Raw genomic sequence first — 20,393 nt, forward strand, 5'->3', positions numbered from 1 at the left:
CACAGTGTCTTTTGCCACACTCTCACCTACTTTTTTAACTACAAAAAGCATGACACCATTCTGTTGTTACTATACAACTCCCACTACCATTTATAATCAGTTCCTCCATGAACATTTACAGATTAAACTAACACTCAAGACAAAAGTTTAACTAGGCCCACATCATGAGATAATCATTCTTCTCTGGACTACGGTACCCTATACACTGAATCCATCAGTCTTTGCTCAAGCTAGTAAGAAGTCCAAAGTCAACTTTCATGACCTCTTCCTTCCACGCTTGCAGGAAAATCACAAGATTAAGGCACTGCCCTAAATGCTAATGTCAAAAAAGCTTACTGACACAGCTTTTAAAAGCTTCTCTTTAAGCAAAGAGGCTTCCCCTTTCTACTTAGAGACTCCATTCCAAACAGACTGTGTACATAAACAAAGCAGCAAAGTGGAATTGTCAGCCAAAACAACTGATACAAAGCCTATTTCTTTGCCAATGTTTGCAGTTAGAGGAGTTTCAGTAACTTTTTTATCTCATGGTAACTGTGATTTGGACACTAAATCTATCTTATCTCCTGCAGTTTTAGTTCTAGACCACATCAATAAAAACATTGTTTATGTTACACTGCAGTCTTTCTCAGTGCACTGAACAAGACTCCAGTAATACACACTGTGTCACACAGAGATGCACAGAAGTCTACTCATGCAATTCTTGTCAACTGCAGGTTCACATCATTTCTTATTCCTTCAGTGCATTTTTTCCACTGATCTTTTTCTACCAATGCACAGATTATGCATCTATAAAAAGAAAGAAAAAAAGAAAGTAGCTTGAGAAAAGGCAAGTGACTTTAAAATACATTTAAAAGCCTCTTTGTATACTGCAGGGCTTTTTGTTAAGGACAGGCAACCGCCAGAGCAAAACCAAAGAAGCATGCACCAATCTTATTTCTGTAAAGGTCAGGGACAGAAGACTCTTCAGGAAAAGAGGAACAGAACAATTTTCTTTTTAAATGGGCATCTGCGTACAGGAAGAATAAAGTTCTTCCAAAAAATACTGGCAAAACACATAGGTGGAACGTGACCACAACAACTTGACAAAAAGGCTCCCACTATAAAGAATGAACACATGAGCATTTCTCATGTCGCTTCGGGCTTCTTTCCCAGCAGGTCCCAGCAGCCGCCGCAGCCCAGCACTGCGTCGGCTCCCTTGGAAGAAACCTCAGAGAGAAGTAAGTTTCTGCTAGATTTGCAAACCGGAATGGGGTGAAGCTTCGGAAAGAGGCCAAACAAAGAAAATGGGTCGTTATTAACCCACTCAAAGCCTAAGACGGACACACACACACACCCCCTCAGAGAAACTGGAAAGAGGAAAGGTGGGAATATTTCCCCGGCAGCACAAGAAGAGGGTACGAGAAGGGATAACGGCGGTACTTGGAGAAAAGAGTTTTGAGTTTCTCTTGGCAGCAGAAGCCCCCTGCCCACCGTGAGGGGAAGCACCGAGGAGCCGAAGCAGAGGTGGGCGGTGGGGCCGCGGCCGAAGGCCGGGCCGGCAGAGGCTGCGGCGGGGCGGAGGCCCGGGCAGCAGTTCGGGGGCCGGGCAGGAGCGAAGAACCGGCGGCCTGACGGGGAGAGGGGAGGGGGAGGACGGTAGGGGAGGGAAGGGCCCGGCGGGCGGCAGGCCGACCACGGGGAGCGGAGCCTACTGCGGAGGGCGGACTACCCTCACCTCCAGGGTGGACACGGTACTGGTGAAGAGGTCCTCGCCGTCCTCCAGCTCCTCGAGGTCGGCGGGCCGCGTCTCCCCCAGCGGCGGCGGCTCCCGCTCCGCCGCCATCTTCCCCTCCGCCCCGGCCCCGCGCTCACGTGACCGCTCCGCCGCCCCGCCTGCACGTGACCGCGGCGGCCGGGCCGGGCCGGGGGCGGGGGCAGCGTCCCCTTCCCGCCCTTCCCCCGCCACATCCACAGCCCCTGCCACAAACCCCTTCCCAAACCCCTTCCCGCCCTTCCCCCGCCACATCCACAGCCCCTGCCACAAACTCCTTCCCAAACCCCTTCCCGCCCTTCCCCCGCCACATCCACAGCCCCTGCCACAAACCCCTTCCCAAACCCCTTCCCGCCCTTCCCCCGCCACATCCACAGCCCCTGCCACAAACCCCTTCCCAAACCCCTTCCCGCCCTTCCCCCGCCACATCCACAGCCCCTGCCACAAACCCCTTCCCAAACCCCTTCCCGCCCTTCCCCCGCCACATCCACAGCCCCTGCCACAAACCCCTTCCCAAACCCCTTCCCGCCCTTCCCCCGCCACATCCACAGCCCCTGCCGCAGCCCCTTCCCAGCCCCTGCCACATTCTCAGCCCCTTCTCAAACCCCTTCCTGCCTTTCCCCTGCCACATCCTCAGCCCTTTCTCATACCCCTTCCTGCCTTTCCCCTGCCACATCCCCAGCCCCTTCCACAGCCTCTTCAGAAACCCCTTCCCCAGTCCTGTCCCCCATCCCCATCCTCAACCCCTTCCCTTTCCCTAGTAAATGCGCACAATTCCCTCTCTTAAGTTAGCTTGGTTGCTTTTTGTCGCTCGTTAAGAAACGTATGTGAGAAGTTTACCTTCTTTGATTCAAAGTAATATTGTAATTATAGTGAGTCTAAATAGATCTGTGGCCACAGAAATCTGTTATAGGTATTTTTTTGTGTATGTATCAGAGAGGTCGAGGAATAACCCAAAGATAACTCTAGGTCCTGGATTTTTGACTAATTTAGATTCAAGGTCGAAAAACTGGTTTAGTAAATCTATGTGGAAAAATAACTCACATTAGAGAAAAGCAATCAAGGAAATAAACTGGAAAACAATTAATGCTGCAGGAAAATTTAGAGTGACTGCAAAAAGCCAATCACATATGAGTTTGTGATGTGTTACTGAAAAAAGCAAAACCCCAATTTAAAGCCAAGCCTTGTCCCTGTCAGTGTGTGTATTAACATGTATGTCATTCGACAAACACATAGGAGCTGTCAACTCTACCTCATGCTACTAAGTCAAAATCTATGGGAAGAGAAAGCTATCCATGTGTCCTAAAGGAAACTGCACCCATCCCTTCCTTTGCAGCCAATAAATCCACCTGTGTAATGCTGTGTGAGATGAATATGAATTAAGCTGCAAAGTCAAGAACCTGAACAGTAGAAGTCAAAATACCAAAGCTAGGTTTACACGTGGACCTTGTGTATATGCCATGTATCTGCTTTAATTACCTGGTTACATGATAACATTCTACGGGAGCCCTCTTCCCAAGGAGCATTTACTACACAGTTGTGGTTTTTCCTTGTTTCCCAACAGCTCTGTACTTTGTTTATTATATTCAAGTCTACTCTGAAGATGACACTGATTGTGCCATAATCAAATCTCTCCTGATGGGATAGAGTTTTTAAAGTCCTTGCTAGGAGTTCTAGAGACAAACGGGACTCTCAGCCTTCACTGCTTCTTGATAGTTGTTTATTAAGTCTTATCAGAGTCACTAGCGTGATCCAGACATAGCACAAAACAAGGAATGCAGGAGAAAGCCAAATTATCAAGATTAAACAGCCTTTTTAAAGGTAAATCAACCAATGGTTACTAAAAACATACATTATTTTTACTTTTCTACCAATTATTCAGGAATAATTGGTAGAATAACAGCCAGGAACTGCAGAATTCTTTGTCCAATCATCCCAAACTACTTTTATTGCAGAATATGGAGTAGTAGAAGAAGAAGGTTTGGAGAACAACAATCCTCCACTTTGATGTTTTTTGCTTTTATCTATTTACTACATTAACAAACCCAAAACCTCCAAATTTTTCACCCTGTGACAATCTTACATAGTAGTCTATCACCTAATTCACACCAGTTTAGTTTCTAGTTCTTTTCCAATAGTAGGCAGTTTTTTCCACGGACAGAGGTCAAAAGCTGTGGGGGGGTGAAACCCCTCAAAACAGGCAGAGAAATATCCTCTGCACTCTGGGTTCCCACATGAAGACAAAAGGATTTGTCTTCTCACATGCATTTCTCTGAGGTTTGTCACTGCCAGATTGAAGTGTTTCACAAGCACTGATGAACTTTATCTTCAGGGTGTGATGTCCATTACACAGGAACTGAGCAGAGATGGAAAAATTTAAACCTAAGGTGCTTATTGATTTGAATGCCCTAACTGAGATCACTAGGATTTGGGGTTTTTTTCTAGAATACCTAACATTTCAACAGTTTTGTCACCTAGGCAGGAAGCCCCAATATCACAGTACTAGCCTTACCCTCACCCTTTTTTTGGAGTAGGCTTTTACTTCTTTCCCTCTCTGTTGTGTCACTTGCTTTCCCTTTATCAACCCTTGTCAGGTCCCACACTTTCTTGATTAGCCTTGGAGCCATTGAGAACCCTTCAAAAATGGTAATTTCTGGTTTTGGCCTACCAGCAGGTGGTTTCTCCAAGTCAATATATCTGCTGCATGACACTGTCACTGTATCACTCCTGCTTCTGCCCCCAGCATCTGTGGGCTCTGCAAGCTTTCCTAGTCCAGCACTTAAGAGGAGAGATGGAAATCAAAAATGTGTTCTATGTAAACACTCTTGGGAATACTTACACAATAAAAAGCTTCCTTTTTTTTCATGCAGAATCAGGTTTCACTCAGGAGTATAATCTTGTTGATTTTAAATTGCTTTTAAAATGAACAGTACAACAGTATTAGGGCTCATTTCCCTGGTTCAGGTCACAGAGGTGCTGAAGCCTTGAAATATTTACAAGAAGTTATCTGGGTTTAGGCAAGGTACCGTTTACTACCTTCTGCCCCTCTGTCAAAAAACTATTAAATTAGATGCAAAATAAAGGTGGATATGCTCTAAGCAATGTGAATCAAGGTTTACAGTCAAATATGTCAGATTTTCAGAGAGTCTTACTTCACTGACTCTATTTTAGGATTGTACTAGTGCAATAGCCACTGTAATACCATGTTATTTTAGTGACTGAAATATCAATGAAACTGAAAGAAAATCATGACTCATGACTTAGAAGTAGCTGTTTTGGAAGAGAGAGTGTTAGTGAATTATACAAGCTCAAGGTCAGCCCCTGTGGTTTGGATCTGGAAGGAGCCACAGGATATGATCTAGTCCATTTGCTGGAAAATATTTGTCAAACCTTTTCTTCAACAATTCCAATGATGAAGACCCCAAAACTTCTGCAGACAAACTGCTTTAATGCTTTGCTCTCTAGGATCAGAAAAGAAATTCCGTCATTATCCTACTAGTCAAACATTCTCATATGAAGTATGATTTTGCAGCAGCATGACACTGGGCTTGTTCAGCTTGTGATCATATTCAGAACAGATATTGGCCTCATTTTGTATCTGTGAAGTGATTTAGTCAGCCTATTGAATTTTGTCTTTCTTTTTACCAACATTTACTTCAGTTTGTTTTGATGAGTTTGAATTCTTTTACTAAGCTACAGTTGTTCAGTACCACTTATGGTATGCATTCTCCCCTTTCTATTACTGGTGAGAGTATTAAATCATATTAGACCTATGGCAGATCACTTCATTCAACTTTGATTCAATTCATCCTTCCATAAAAATTGTAATCACTGAAAAATAGCTTTTGACTGTGTTTTCTAACCAGTTCCTACTCTATAATAGATTAACATACAATATTTCATTAGCTTTATATGAAACAGTCATAAAAGATAAATGTTCAAGAAATACCAAAGGAATATTTCCTCACTAAGAGGTATTGCAAGAAAATGGCTAAATACAGGGGGGGAACAACAACCATCAGAGTGCTTAGAATTAGATGCAACACATTTTTGAGATTTTATTTTTCCAATTTATAAAATATTCAAAAAGGAATATAGTGCTATTTTATGGTGACTGCACTTACTCACATCAGTAAGGACTTTCAGTGAGTCCGCCTTCCTAAGAAAAATTACAAAGCACAAATATTTACTGAATCTGTGCATTTGATTCATGTGCCCACTCATCCTTTCAGACAAATAAACTTTACACTTCAGATCATGATGATTGTTCTTTTGTTCTGTCTTTCCATCTGAGTATTTAATTGCACATCTTAAAAAAAAATTTTTTTCTGTTGCCTTTGTTTGCTGGTGAGTTGTCAGTGCTCTCATTTATTACAGAAAAATATTTTTAACGTGTGAAAGAAACCGTTCTTCTATCACTTAGATATTTTGTTTGCTTTTGGAGTAGTGGCAAGTCTTGTCCTCTAGCAAATATCAGAATAGGAATTTCTGTTCCCTAGCTCACCTAATATTCCTGTACACCTAAATATAGAGCTCTACTAGCAGTAACTGGGTATGTTTACATTGCTAAAACAGTAAGATGATTTGAAGTACTTTTTTCCATCTTCATAAGCACTAACAGCAGGTGAGAACTAAGCACCTTTGGTTACTGTGATATACACTGACCTGCTTCCTCCACTGTTTATGATTTACAGGAGAGAGAATGTCTTCCAGCAAAGCATTGGTTTTACTTTGCACGTCTGATATTAGATAATCCAGGCATTGCAGCTTGATAAAAGACACAGTAGCCTCTGAGATCCTGATTTGGGCTTCAGACACTTGCTCCCTGACAACTGTCTGTCAAATCTCATTGGTTGTGTTCTGATACAGGAGTCATGCTGGAAACAAATACCGGGATGTTGTTAGCAGGTGGCAAACCTGAGACATCCCCTGCCAAAGTAGAAGAGACCCAGAATGGACGAAGGTGGGACAATACTTGGAAAAGGCATCATATGCACTCGCCTGAAGCTAACACTTCTTCAACCATCTGCTTTTGTCCACAGAGAGAAGCATAGTCTTAATCTCATTAAAGGGAACTAAGGGTTCCTAAGTGCCAAGTAATTATTTCACAGCAAATTCACAACATATTCTGAGTTGGAAGAGGCCCACAAGGATCATCAAGTCCAACTCCTAAGTAAACGGCCTGTATGGGTATTGAACCCATAGCCTGGGTGTTATTAGCACCATGCTCTGACCAACTGAGCTAATCTCATCTCCCTGACCTAATTTCGTTTGTTCAGTTACAGCTCAGTAAAATTTTTGTATCATGTAATTTCAAGCCTGTGGTCCATGACTAAGTCAATTTCATACACTTCTATAACTATAAACTGCCTTGACCCACTTTTCTGCTTCCAGAGAATATAACAAAATCATGTAAGGTGTGTCGCTTGTCCCATGTAAGGCATTTGAAGCATTTTATTAATCAGCTTTAACTCATTTTATCCAGGGTGAATTGTTACAAGGTTTTTTATGTTAAATCACTGAAGTCAACATACATCTTTTGCTATTCTCTGACTTGCTAGAACTTTCAGATAGAGATAAGAACATTAGAAGCTATTGATCTATTAAAAGATTCCTGTGCAATCTTAGCTGTTGTTCAAATTATGTTTGTATCAATTAATTTCAGTGGATATTCTTTGACACCTTTTTTTAGAGCTACCACTTTATATTAATGTTGTGAGTTGTCTTAATTCTTTCATCCAAAACTGGATGACACAAGAAAAAGAGAACAGTGAGGAAAGGAGGCTGGACCTTCCATACAGTGTCAGAGACAAGTCAGTTGGCGCTATCCTTGTGTGGTGCATCAAAAGTTACCACTGGAAAATTCCTCCCGTTAAAGAAAAGTTTTAATTTAAGAGAGGCCTTGATCTGTGCAATTTTTCTTGATCTTTGGAATTTTTCTTTAATGGATTCCACGTTTCTTAAATTGTGGATCATTTTCTTTTCCTCAGATGGGAGACAGGGCTAGAGGTAATCCTCTTTCTCTGCAGCTAGTCTCCGGTACTACACTAGGAAATGCTCAATGCTTCCTAACTCTTACCATCACTGCTTCAGTGATGAATATAACATTGCCATTCCATTTAATCTAATTTTTCCAAGGAAAATTTACTCTAGTGAGAACTTTGAGGTCAGAACCATAATGATAACACTTCCGGGGGAAAAAAACCCCAAATCAAACCAAAACCGACAAGAACAAACAAACCAACAATTCATTTCCAAGTGTTCATTTCTAGAAGAATTTTTTAAAAATCACCTGCTGAAAGCATGCACTTTGTAAAAAAATTCCTGTAACCAGATCTACATCTCATTGTATGTCTATCAGCCAGCAGTACTACCTCCATCTAGTGTAGGACTTACTAAGATGAGAGTTCAAAATTATTTTGTGTTATCACTTGGTAGATGAAGAAAGTCTACATTGTCTTTCTCTTTCAAAGTGTTACAATTCCTAAGCTAATCTTAATTTAGAAGATTTGAGGAGGGAGTAGGGAAGAATGTAAATGAAGTGGAAGCTTTTTGTATATTTTTTCTTCATTGGAGAATCATGGCTGAAGTCTAAGGGTAAAGAAGGTGGCAGCATGGAAGAAAATGAAAGTAATATGCAGCAAAAAACCAGTGTAATAACCTCTCCAGTTCATAATGATAAACCTTGGGAGAACTGTATTGTTCCATCAAGTTGGCAGCCTGTGAGAAGGAAGCTTATTTCCCTGCTTGCTTGACACAAAGCAGAGGCTGTGATAATCATATACACCAGCCTACTCCTGTGGTGTGGGATCGCAGTAATGGGGGTCTTGATCTATCACAAGGTGACTGAGAGTTTTCAGTTGTTACCATAGGAACATATGCAAGTTTTACTGATGACAGTATTTTTCTAAAAGGTCTGCATTCTCAAAACATTAAATTATAGTGCTGGTTAATTCATTCATTTATAAAATGTGTATAGAAGGCAAGGGTGACATTGTAACTAGTTCTTTGGGACAGATAAGGAACAGTATTTGTTATTTATATTCCAGACACTGGACACAATGTGTTTTACATGTTCTCATGACTTTGAAGTCATTGCTAGTGAGTTGCCAAGAGGGTCTCCAAAGAGATTGTGGAAGGTCAGCTTTTTGGCTTTCATCTGTTCTCTTGCTGAAATTACCCATGTACAAAATGAGGGAGGTGTTGCATCTGGTTTTATATAGGTGTTTAGTGCTTTTAAATAGCTTGTCCCTCTCAGCTTGCTGAGTGCGGCTGATTTGAGATAATTCACCTAGATTTTAAAGCAGAAATTAAGAGAATGGAAATCTGCTCTCTGAAACCACTGTTGGAATTTTAAGAACATGCATATCCAACACTTCCTTCCAAAATCCTGCACTTCAGTTCTCCCTTAGGTTTTTCATATGCACTTTGGATACAGCTTACACCTCATAATTTCAGCTGGCTAAAAGGCAGCAATCTAATGAAAGCTATTCAGTTTCGTTTGGACTGTGGCAGGAGATAATAAAAACAAATAGATGATTTCTCGGGCATCCTATCCATCTTTAACTCTTACATTAGGAGGGATTTAATGATGAGTGCCTATTTCCATTGTCAGGAGAGGATGCTTATACTTAGGTAGAGGCTTGACTTGAGAACAACTGTGATTAGGTGAGAAAATCTCATTCTGCAAAACATATTCACATATCCTAAATTATAAACTCTCTAAGTTAATGAGCCTTAATCTTAAATGTAGCTTTCTGGCTGATTATAGTATTTATCATTATAAAAATTATAAAGTGACTGTAGAATTAAACTGAGACAAAATACTATTAATAATACTCAGTCCAAAATTAGCCTGAGAAAAAATTTCTTTGCTCCCCTGCAGACACACTGGTACATGTCTGCTGCTGCTTTAAAAGAACCAGAGCCCTAAAACGAAAGAAAACAAAAAACACACTCCAACTTACAAATATCTCTCAAAATGTTTGCATTTGCATGGATTATGAGAGCTAGGCACCAGAAAAATTTGTTTCAAATATCTCCAGTCATTTTTTTCAGAGTATAGCCTCCAATCCACAGAGACCTTTATTTCCACTTTGTAGACATATAAGATAAAGGCATGTGAAAACAATTTTTCATTGAAAACTGCACAGTGGATATGCATGAAGCAGAATTTGCTTTATTTCAGAGTTTCACAGCCCAAATGCAGCTGTAATTTGCATCATTTACAATTTTGCCATAAACTGACTTGGGGCATCTGTCTGCATTATAGCCAGACCAGGGAAAAGATAAGTAGGAAAAATGGAAAACTTCTAACATAATTGATTTCCACCAAATAGCACTGTCGCTGGCTGTTATAACAATTAGTTTATCAATTTAATGTTGATTATGGCTTTCCCAAAGAGGATTAGGAAAGCTTGCAAACATCCAGTGAACAGCAACGCAGAAGAATCTGGCAGGGTTGCCACTAGAGCTGATACAGTATCTAATACATATATTTACTTTTCTTTAAGATATTTTCAGACATGTTAAGCAAAACTCTGGCTTTGCAACATAACTCTCCTTTGACGAATTTTATTTCACTATGCTCTGGCTAATTTTATCCTCTGGAGGCGTAAATTTGGGCTTTGAAAAATCTATTTCCTTCAAGCTCGTACTTCAAGTGATAACAGATGCTAAAGAGAGAGTAAAAAAAACCCCAAAAGATTAATCTCTCGAGAGTGTTGAGAAAGCAATAAACATAGTGCCTAAAGTTAATAAACACATTTCCAAATTCCTTCATAACAAAATAGCTTCAAGAGCTCAGTGAAGTCCTTAGGGGAGAATGCAGTCATAAGATAGGAGAAATCCATTGATAAAGAGACAGGAACTTTCGTAACAGATCATTGAAATTAAATTGATATCTTAGAAGGGACTTTTTAAAGTGCTTGACTTGCATAACCTACAAATTTAGCTACAGAAAAGTGCATGTGCCTTTCTAATCATCTATTTATCTATTTTACATTGTATCCTACAATGTATTTTATTTCCATTGATTAATTCAGTGTTGCATATATCAAAAAACAGGGTGTCAACCATCTCATTTCAATAACAGAGTTTACAAATATGATTCGCCAGTAAGATAATTCATGAAATCTCTGCATCTGCTTAGGAATAATATTTGCGTAAACTGAAAGTGATACTAATAAAATTAAGCATGAGTATTCCAGAGTAGCACATAGTGGGATTGTTTTAATTTCAACTAACCAGTCCTCCTTAAAAAACCCAACACCACCATAAGGAAACTCATTCTATCCTAGGTACATTTTCCCTTTCAGATAAAGACAGATAGTAAAGAGGTTTTGCTGAATTTCCTGTAATTTAAGCGTCCTCATTTTAATGTTTCCCATTTAGTTAGGAGATACACACCTTCAGAGAGAAATTCCAATTTACTCTAGATCACCCCCCCAGTCTCTTGTACCTCTTTGTATTGACCATACAGAAAATTTATAGAAAATCTTCCCGTACCTGTGATCCTTTCCTTGGGTAACTGAGGTAGATGTCTGCTTTGACACAAGCTACATTTTACCTTTTGCAGCTTTGATCTTAAGTCTTTTACAAAATATGCATATCCAAATGGAAAAAGCCACTATAAACCAATACATAGAGTGCGAAAGGGTGGGGAGGTAAATACATATCACTGCATACAAGCAAAGTACTTGCATATAGTGTATAGTCTATATTTGTAGTGTATAGAGAAAATATATATTCTCATTTTAGTGTATATATATATATATATATGTATGCACACACTAAGTATATTCAGTCTCTAAATATCTATATATACTTTTGGTATACAAAATATGTCTATCAATGTATCTCTATCAGTGTGTATACTATATAGATATATATGTGTGTATATATATATATATATATATATACAAAGCCGAAAGAGAAACAAACGTAAATATTTGAGAAAAATAAAAATATTTAGCTAAAACAAAAAATGTTTGTCCAGGAGATCTCTAAGGTCTCTTCCTGTGGTTGCTAGTGTACTGGCACAATAATATAAAGATAGTGAACTGATGTCTCAGTTCCTCCTTTTTTTGCCATTCTAAGATTAAAATGGAAGAAGGAAGAGCAGCCTCCCACTTCCTGCCTGATTCTGGGAATATAGATCAGAAACAGCTGACAGGGAGATTTATCCAGAACAGCAAACAGAACCAGTCCATGAAATTAATTATTTTAATATATTTTAAATCCTTGAAGTATTTTGAATACCTTCTTCCAAGAAACATATACATCTTCCTCTTCATAGACCAACTGAGTTACTACAAAATATGTACTGTTTTGAAGCCTTTTTTTCCAAGAGGTGTTGAGATCTGTGGTGCTACAAAGCTGTTTCCCCAGCTGCTCGCCTGGGAGCTGTCTCTGGCCACTCGTCTCAGTGGACCTGCCCGCTGTGCCAGTGGGCATGATCGCTGTTGGAAGCCATCACATGAATGGTCAAACAAAAAAGATCCACGTGCTGGGGATCTCATGGTGGCAACCAGCAGTTCAAGGCATGGGCTGGAAGCAGTACCTACTTTGGGCAAATGTGTCACCTGGCTCAGCCCAGTTTCTACTGTGTTAGCAGAGGATGCACTTGTGCTCTGGTTTTTGTTGCCCTGTCCTATGGGAGGTTATTGTTGGCTGAACCAGACAGTTGAGAGTCACAGTCAGAAGTGATTTTGGCAGCCCAGGCAGGATCCAGCTGGGTTTGCAGTCCAAAAAGCCTGACTGATTTTGTCTCAGGTGAAAACAACTCCCACTTGTACGTGGTGACAGACACAAGACTAAGAGTATTATATAGTTCTTGTATGGCAAAAAAGTAATGAATAGCACACATGAGTAGAGGTGAACAAAACATGATCTTGGAACAATTGTTAAGGATCAAGATTTGTGTTTAGAGAGTATTTATTAGGTCATACCTCATGATTGAACTGTTGTTCAGTTGCAGTACCTTTAGATCTCTAAAACTTAAATAGATCTGGCTCAGTACTAAAATCGGGATCTAGGCATAGTAGTTGAAACTTTCAGAAAAGCTTAGACATTCATATGGTGTAGTTTCGGCCTCAGCAAAACCAACTTAAATAATTGTAAGGTTAATTAGTCTTCAAGTTTTAAAACATAAATGAGCCAGTTGTTGAAATTTGGAAGATTTACCCTATATTCATTTCAGAGAAAAATGTTTTTAGTGGTTGGGATAAGACCATAATTTTGTTTGTTGTGGCTGTTGCTCTGGTCCTACATTTGTCTAAGTTTTGTCAGCAGCATACTTAGAAAGGCAGTGCATACAACTCTGTTTTGCATACACATGCAGTGACACTGGTTTCATGTTTTGTTATCTAAAAATTTGCTTCACATACCCAAGATCCTCCAGCAGAGATGAGTGGATGGGAATTGAGGAGGAGTGGTGTATCTTGAGGTGCCATGAATTCTCACACCTGTATTTATGGCATATTGAGGGTACAGCTGGAGCATTCAGGAGGTGCCTTGAAAGGTCCCAATGAGAACACAGGGAGGCATATAAAGATATGATTATTTACTTAGTTTTTGCATATACAGTGTGGGATTCAGGGTAGAATTAAAAAATATGTAACACATCTTTTGATATGATCTGAACAACTTATATATGCAGAGCTAAGGTCATTGTCAATGTAACCTCTTTGGATGTTACATAGGATAAATCCATTCAATTTTTTTAGAGGCTTATATATTTTTACTTCAGCCTTTTAAACAGGAAATCATAGTCATCTCTGATGTTCTGATAGATAGAATACTTAAATGCTGACATTGTGCTGCTTATTAGATCTAAGTGTTAGAATATTAAAAAAAAATCAAATGGAAAATATTAGTGGATTTGTAATTATGTCTTCAGAATGATGAGAATTACGAGTTTTCTGGTTTAGAGAGCAAATGTTGTTTCAAAGCCACTTCTCTTAAGAGATCCTGAACATAAACCATCAGCATTAGGAAATTCCCATACCATGTTTTAACCAGAGTACAAAAAAGGGAAGAAAATTCTATTTTGTGCTAGTGACCTTTTTGTTCTCTTATAATACCTCTAAGCTATTTCCCACAATATATTTCTTTTTGCTAAGTCTGTATGTTGACATGGAACCTATTATTTTAGATGAGCATGTTACTTCTGGAAAAATTCATTGGTCTCAGTCAAAGGATCTTATATTATTCTTTCTCAAAGAAAAACAATGTGTTGGCTTTCATTTTTATTAGACATTTATGTCAAAGCTGCAGGTTACTTCATTAGTTCAGTAATTTAAGATACGTCAACTTCCTTTTCTAACACAGGTGTTTAAACTACACTTGGTAACAGTTTATATTCAGAACATACTTCAAGGTTGCCACTCATGTTATTATATTTTGTATTCTCAGACTTTCTTGTAAAATCTATGGCCTGAAGTTGTGAAATCAGAGTGTATTTTGTTCTACATGTGGAGCTAGGTAGACTCCCTCTGGTGGTAAATTCCAACCTCAACTGTACAGGGATTACCATTTCTCTGTGTTGATCAAACAGCTACACTGGCAGAGAACTATGTGCATCAAAATTTACTGTGAAAGTAACGTGACTGGAGCCTGTCTTTGGCCTTCTTACAAAGTGGGTTACAAAAGTCACAAAGATGCACTACAGAAAAATGTAATAAAATCCGTGCACCTCTTAGACCGGTGAAAAATACATCTCGCGTTGTCCATCCAAGAAGATGAGGAATATACAAATGGAAAAAGGAGTTAGAAATGACTTGCAATATTGAGAAATACAAATCTACTGGATCAAGCCATTGCATTGTACTGAACCAAAACCCTAAGTAGTTTTTGTCTTTAGAAACATAATTTCCCTTTATAGCTTTGTGAAATTACCATAATACGCATTTTCAAATACACATCTGCTTCCCAGAATAGCTATCTGAAACTGGTGGGAAGTTGTTGTCTCATCCATCTACCACAACAGGGAGTCAAGAAGCTGTATCAAAAAGGAATAGCCAATGCTTCACAGTCAAAATGCCAAGATGATATAAAGGTGATAGCACAGGTCTTGGTCAGTCCTTCAAATGTGATTTAGTTGATGAAACAGATTCGGGCTTAATAACTTTGCACTTATGAAAAAGGATTAAATTCTTAAATTAAAGAACTTGAAAATTGTTTGCCAGAATTTAAAAAAATGTATCAATCAGGAAGCAAATATGAAATACACAGAGCAAAACAAGAACTAACCAGTAAGAAAACAAAACATCATCCGCAAAATAGGTGACTTTCATTATGGGGTTATTAACAGCAGCATTTTCATAAGGCATGAGAAAAAGATTTTTTTTTACTTAATGTTTAGGCCCCAGGCCAAGAATCTTGTGTGTCTGCAGAGGATAGCAAGAAAGATGTAGACTAACTTAAAGTACTTCAAGGAACAGCAACAAAAAGGATAAAAAATTAAATAACATGATCTCTGAGGAAAATCTGAGAAAGAAATGAAGGATGTGATATTAATCTAATATATGAGATGTTTTAAAGAATGGTGTAAAGAAAAGCAGTGGTGAGCAATCTTGCATCTCCCTCATAATGTGGCAAGAAGTAAAGTTTAATTTGCATATGGGAAAGTTTTGGGCAGATAATAAGAAAACTTTCTAATATGTGCAGTGTTGATGATATATGAACCAACTCTTTCAAGAGACACTGCACAGTATTTTGAACAATGTTTTTCATGAGTGGTCTCTGTATATGTGGCCTTAGAATAGGGAACAGATTGGGTCACTTCCTTCATTCTAGGTGGCAAGGTGCCATCTCTTAATACTAGACCTACTTAACTTCTGCTGGGTATGCTCGGTTTTAGACTGTAGCTATAAATGCAAGAGCAAGCACTGATTTTCTCTCATTACATTGGAGATACCCACATTTTATGGATTGTTGAAAAGTGCTTATCAAGAGACACAGAATTAAACTGTCATCTTTTCTTGCCTCAGAGTTGTCATGAGAAAGGTGACTATTTGGTAATGCTTGTAAAACTTACTTGTTGTGTTTGGCATCTTCTGCCGCTGAATGGTACCAGGGAGTCTGGATCTGTTGTTTTTCCTCCTTCACCCACACTTCACATATTTTTTCAGTTTTATTTATATCTGAAAAAGAAGCTGCAGGGGATTTTTTTAAAAGGGAAGCATCCAACAGAAACAAGTGTTCCAGTTCACGTGAAGCAAATAGTAATCCTGAAACGTAAACCAAAATCACTTAGATCATTCTGTCACAATATAAATCCTGTACAGTATTTTCTTAAGAATTCTTTAAAAAATGATTTTGTCTCTCACATTTGTTCTACATGATCAGTTAGTTTTGTCAGTTAGGTATCTGTCTCTGATAACATTCTGCCTTATCATGGGATTGTAGGAGATGGAGTTGGAATGGACCTCAAGAAACTTCTGGTTCATGGCACTGCCTTATGTTCATCTGTCTCCTATCTGACAATATGCACAGGTCAATTTTTAAAACTTAAAATTTTTTGGTTTTCATTCTATTTATTGAAGCAAACTGATATGAAAATTTAAAGACAGAGGGAAAAGTCCTTAACAGCACCTGGGACAATATGATGATCCTCCCCCCCTGCCTTCCAACATTTTGCTCTGTTAAATGTGCATTTTGTTTTCCTTTCACTCTTTATACTATTTTACAGATTATTTTCCTAGAATTGTTGTTTTCTAGCTTCATCTTTCCTTTGCCCTTATTTTCTGTTATCTTCACAGATGATGGTGCAAAGAGAACTCAGTGAAATGACTTGCTATAGAACAGCCATCAGAAGTAGAGCATCTTTTCACTGAAGAAAATGGAAATGCAGTAAGCACAGAAATTATGCTTGTAATTGTTGATAATCATCTCGATACATTCCCAGTCCAATTTTCTCTACTCTGATTGAATTTATGTTGTGGTCTGCACATGCTGTGTATCACAATGAGTACAGTGACTACAGTGAGTACACAATGAGTGTCCAGTGTTACATCCAAGCATCTCATTCCCTCCATCACTTCTTTGGAAGATGCTTGTGGTTTCCTCTGGACATCAGATTCCCTTCTCTACTCTTTCAGGATGGATCTGATGCCAGTAGCATGACTGAAATCCGGGCCGAAAGTGATGGCTGACCTCCCACCCATCTACTTATGGGAATCTGATGGGTTAGAAAATTCTAGGGAAAAATCCAGCCTGTTTCTTAGAAGGTTCTTATATGCAATGTAAACCTGAAGGCAGGAAATAACTCTGCAAAACAGAATAGTTTGTAAAATTAATGAAAAATACCTGGAGAATAGAATCATAACATTCTACACTCCATGATGATGCAATACGGGCCACCCATGATTTATCAAAACTGTTTCGTTATGCTAAATTTGGATTTCAAGAATATAAATTTTTACAGAGTTTTGTGCAATCAATTTTGAACCTCCTTTGTGATTCTTTTTTCCCTCCTTTCTTCTGATCTTTCAGTAACTGTCACTATATCTGCATTATTCTGCAGCCAGTGCCATTGTCAAGTTTGGGACCAGCTGGAAAAAACAATAACATCTTCTGCTACAGCTGGGCTGCTCTCCATTCAAGTACTGCTCTGGAATGGATACCAAATGCTACCAGCTGGATTGTGAAACTCCAGTTTATAAATCATGATTAAAATGAAAAAGAACTAAAAAAGTTTGTGCACAAAGAGGGAATGTTAAGCACTGGGTTTTTAATAATGTAACTCATTAGGCTTGAAACTTTTTGTGCCATCTTATACTGTATTTGCAACAAAAAGAATTAAAAAGTTGAAGAACCTGTTGAATTTCTGAATGCCTGATAGCAAAGACCCCTTTGCCCTGAAAATATGTAAGAAGAGAGAGCTTAATGCACGTACAGTGTCTTATAATGTGACTTTTGTTTGTATAAATGGAAGAACTATGATGATTTGCAGTTTTTGCTGTTAACTGAGCAATTGTTTGGGTGGCAACTGTCCATTTCAGTGTGGAATCTGGGAAATACCCACAAAATATTGGGTGTTATGCTAGGTACATTTCTCTTCTGTGGCAAGAAAAGTGAGCTGCAGCAACAGGAAACTCCAATAGTACGAGAAAGAAAGCAGATAGCTCCTTGAAGATGACAAATCAAAAAAAAAAAAAGTATTTCCATGTTTAAAAAATTCACAGGAATTCCATTTATGTGCAGGGGCTCTCATTTGTTTGAGAGCTGTTAGCCAGCTTTGATGCTGGAAGAGGATTCTCACCAGCCTTATATGTCTTCACAGCATACATTCCAGAAGGTCTATTGATGTATGAGCTGAAACAGAGATGAAGAGAAGTACTGGAGTCTAAAGCTTCATTGATGAAACTAATAAGCTTGCTCACCAGAAAGCAGCTAGAAATAGAATTTTTAATGAGTTTTTCTCTAAGAAGCACTATGAGTTGACATGGACTGAACTTCAGGACATTTACACCAGCAGTGCCTGTGAATCAGTATTTAGTTTGTTGATATTAAAGTTCAGTTTGGAAACCAGTGCCATCATTTTCTCATTGGGCACCATGGGAAAAAAGGTAAACTTTATATGTTTTATGTTGTGCAAATAGTAAAAATCTCAAAGACTTCCTTAATTGATGGCCTAAAGGCTATGAAGAAAACTGTTACATTCTAATTCCCAGAGTAATGGGAAGTCCAAAAACTAATGTCAGATTTGGGTTTCATGAGCTGATTTTCCCGAGCCATATTATATCAATTTGAATTTGTTTTCCCAGCTCCTTGAGCATGATATCTCTTTGCATGACCTTAAGTGTTATGAAATACAGAAGGGACTCAGTAGGAACCTATAGACTGAGTTCTGCCACATCCACCACGTGACGCCTGTGGGAACCCTTTCTTAAACTGGCTGCATCCCAGCTCAGTGGGGAACTCAAAAGTTCTTGGATGGCTCTACTAGTATTGAAGATTGTCTCCTTTTGCTCTTGTAAACCCATTAAAAGGTGTTATTGTTTAACAGCATCCCAAGTGCCTGGGAGTAAATGTTGCAAAGACTGGGGGCATATGCAACATTTTTCTTACCTTGTTTGCCTTTGCTTTCTGTGTCTGTATCCAGGACTCTTAGTACTCTATAGTCTTTTTTTCTTTTTTTCATCAGAGAGAATCCTAAATCATTCTCCTACCCTTTGATTTGTAAAAGTACTACAGCGGTGAATATTTTGCTTTCATTTCATTTATGAGGAAAAATTCTTGGTCTGCATTTTGCTCTATGAATTTTTTTATCTCAAAGCAAGAGGTCAGGCAAGCACATGTAAAACATATTGTTGCTCTATAAAATACAAAGAGAAAAGAGTAACAAATGGAGAAGATCTGATTAGCTAAAATGAAATAATGCATTGCTTTCCTGTGAAAATAACAGTGAGCACTGTCTGAATATCAATTAGGAGAAATAAAGCAAAAATAAAAAATTACAGTATAGCTGGAACAAAGGGATATTTGCCACAGGAGTACTCAGAGTCTACTGAACGAATATACATTCCAGTCCTCAGCAACTATGTGCACTAAGACTTAGTGACTTTCTGCAGGTAAACCCATTAACAAAAGAAATCCATGCTTACTACCTACAGCATATTTTTTTATAAGAATAGATCTCTTAACAGTCCCATGTGTGCTATGGATTAAAAAAAAGGCAGTGCATTCATGCTGGTTTATGGCACATGGCTTGAAAGCAGCACATTCGTCATGTCACTAGATGGTCACCTGCCAAAATTTGCCCACATCATCTTATCTGCTTATGTGTCAACAATATACTTATCCTGGTTGTCTAGAGTTCAATGAAATCAGTCAAGTTTCCAGGGAGTATGGCACAGTTTGTATGCTATGAGAAGACTGAAAGGGAATTTGGGTGCAGTGGAAGGAGGCGAATGTTTAATTTAAAACTTTTTAAGATATTCAAGCCTCCAAGCCTTTTAATGTCAACAAAATACTCTAATTACTTAAACAAAAGGACCTGCAGATAAGAGAAGAACTCAGTCACTGGGCAGCATCTAAAACATGGAGCTGCCTAATAAGGTTAATACTTTTATATGTGTTCCATCTTATTCTGTATAAATATCTTATATGTGGTAATGTTGTTTGTCACAAAACTAATGAACTTGTTAAAACTCAGGAAAACCGTCTGGTACATGGAATTTCACAGACATATTTAGTAAGGCCTGTACATTCCAGTAATGAGAAACTCAGGCTGGTGCACTAAAATGTTCCCGAAATGCTATCCGAAAAAACGCTCAACACTATTTTTCTGCTGGACCAGGCTGATAAATGCCATGATGCATCATGCAAGGACAAGCAGTATTTGGAACATCTCTGGGAGAAGTCCTGGTGGTCTCCCCTTCCACTCTGGGCAAACACAGGCAAGGTCTGCAAGGTGCCTATGGTGTCTGGAGACCACCGACATGCTGGATAGTGCTCTGGACAGATTCAGCAGAGAGCAGTTGAGTTGTGTCAGTGTAAACACCTGCACTCTGTCTGACCTGCTAACTTCTGAAGAGGAATTTCTCCTAATTGGTTTGTATAAGGAAAACTAATGCTAGGCGAGGGGGGGAAAAAGCACATATTGGTCAGATAGCGGGTAAGAACCTCAGTCTGACCC

The 20,393-nt window shown here is 38.9% G+C and overlaps 1 protein-coding gene and 1 long non-coding RNA gene across 4 annotated transcripts in view; one reads left to right on the plus strand and one right to left on the minus strand.

Annotated features, from left to right (window-relative positions):
- Positions 1-1,859, minus strand: part of SNX2 (sorting nexin 2) — a 32,644-nt gene extending 30,785 nt beyond the window's left edge. For both annotated transcript variants that reach the window (XM_048291312.1, XM_048291311.1), the window contains exon 1: positions 1,715-1,859. In XM_048291312.1, coding sequence (XP_048147269.1) covers positions 1,715-1,822 — 108 coding nt within the window. In that variant the 5' untranslated portion in view covers positions 1,823-1,859. The remainder of the gene's footprint in view (positions 1-1,714) is intronic.
- Positions 1,046-17,941, plus strand: LOC125319766. Of its 2 annotated transcripts, none has more exons than XR_007200883.1 (3): positions 1,046-1,503; positions 16,513-16,603; positions 17,246-17,941. It is a non-coding gene; the product is annotated as an uncharacterized LOC125319766 (long non-coding RNA). The 2 variants fall into 2 exon arrangements; XR_007200882.1 differs by having other exon boundaries at positions 17,277-17,941.
- The last annotated feature ends 2,452 nt before the right edge of the window (positions 17,942-20,393 follow it).

This window comes from Corvus hawaiiensis, chromosome Z, assembly GCF_020740725.1.
Source record: "Corvus hawaiiensis isolate bCorHaw1 chromosome Z, bCorHaw1.pri.cur, whole genome shotgun sequence".
Classification (NCBI taxonomy): Eukaryota; Metazoa; Chordata; class Aves; order Passeriformes; family Corvidae; genus Corvus; species Corvus hawaiiensis.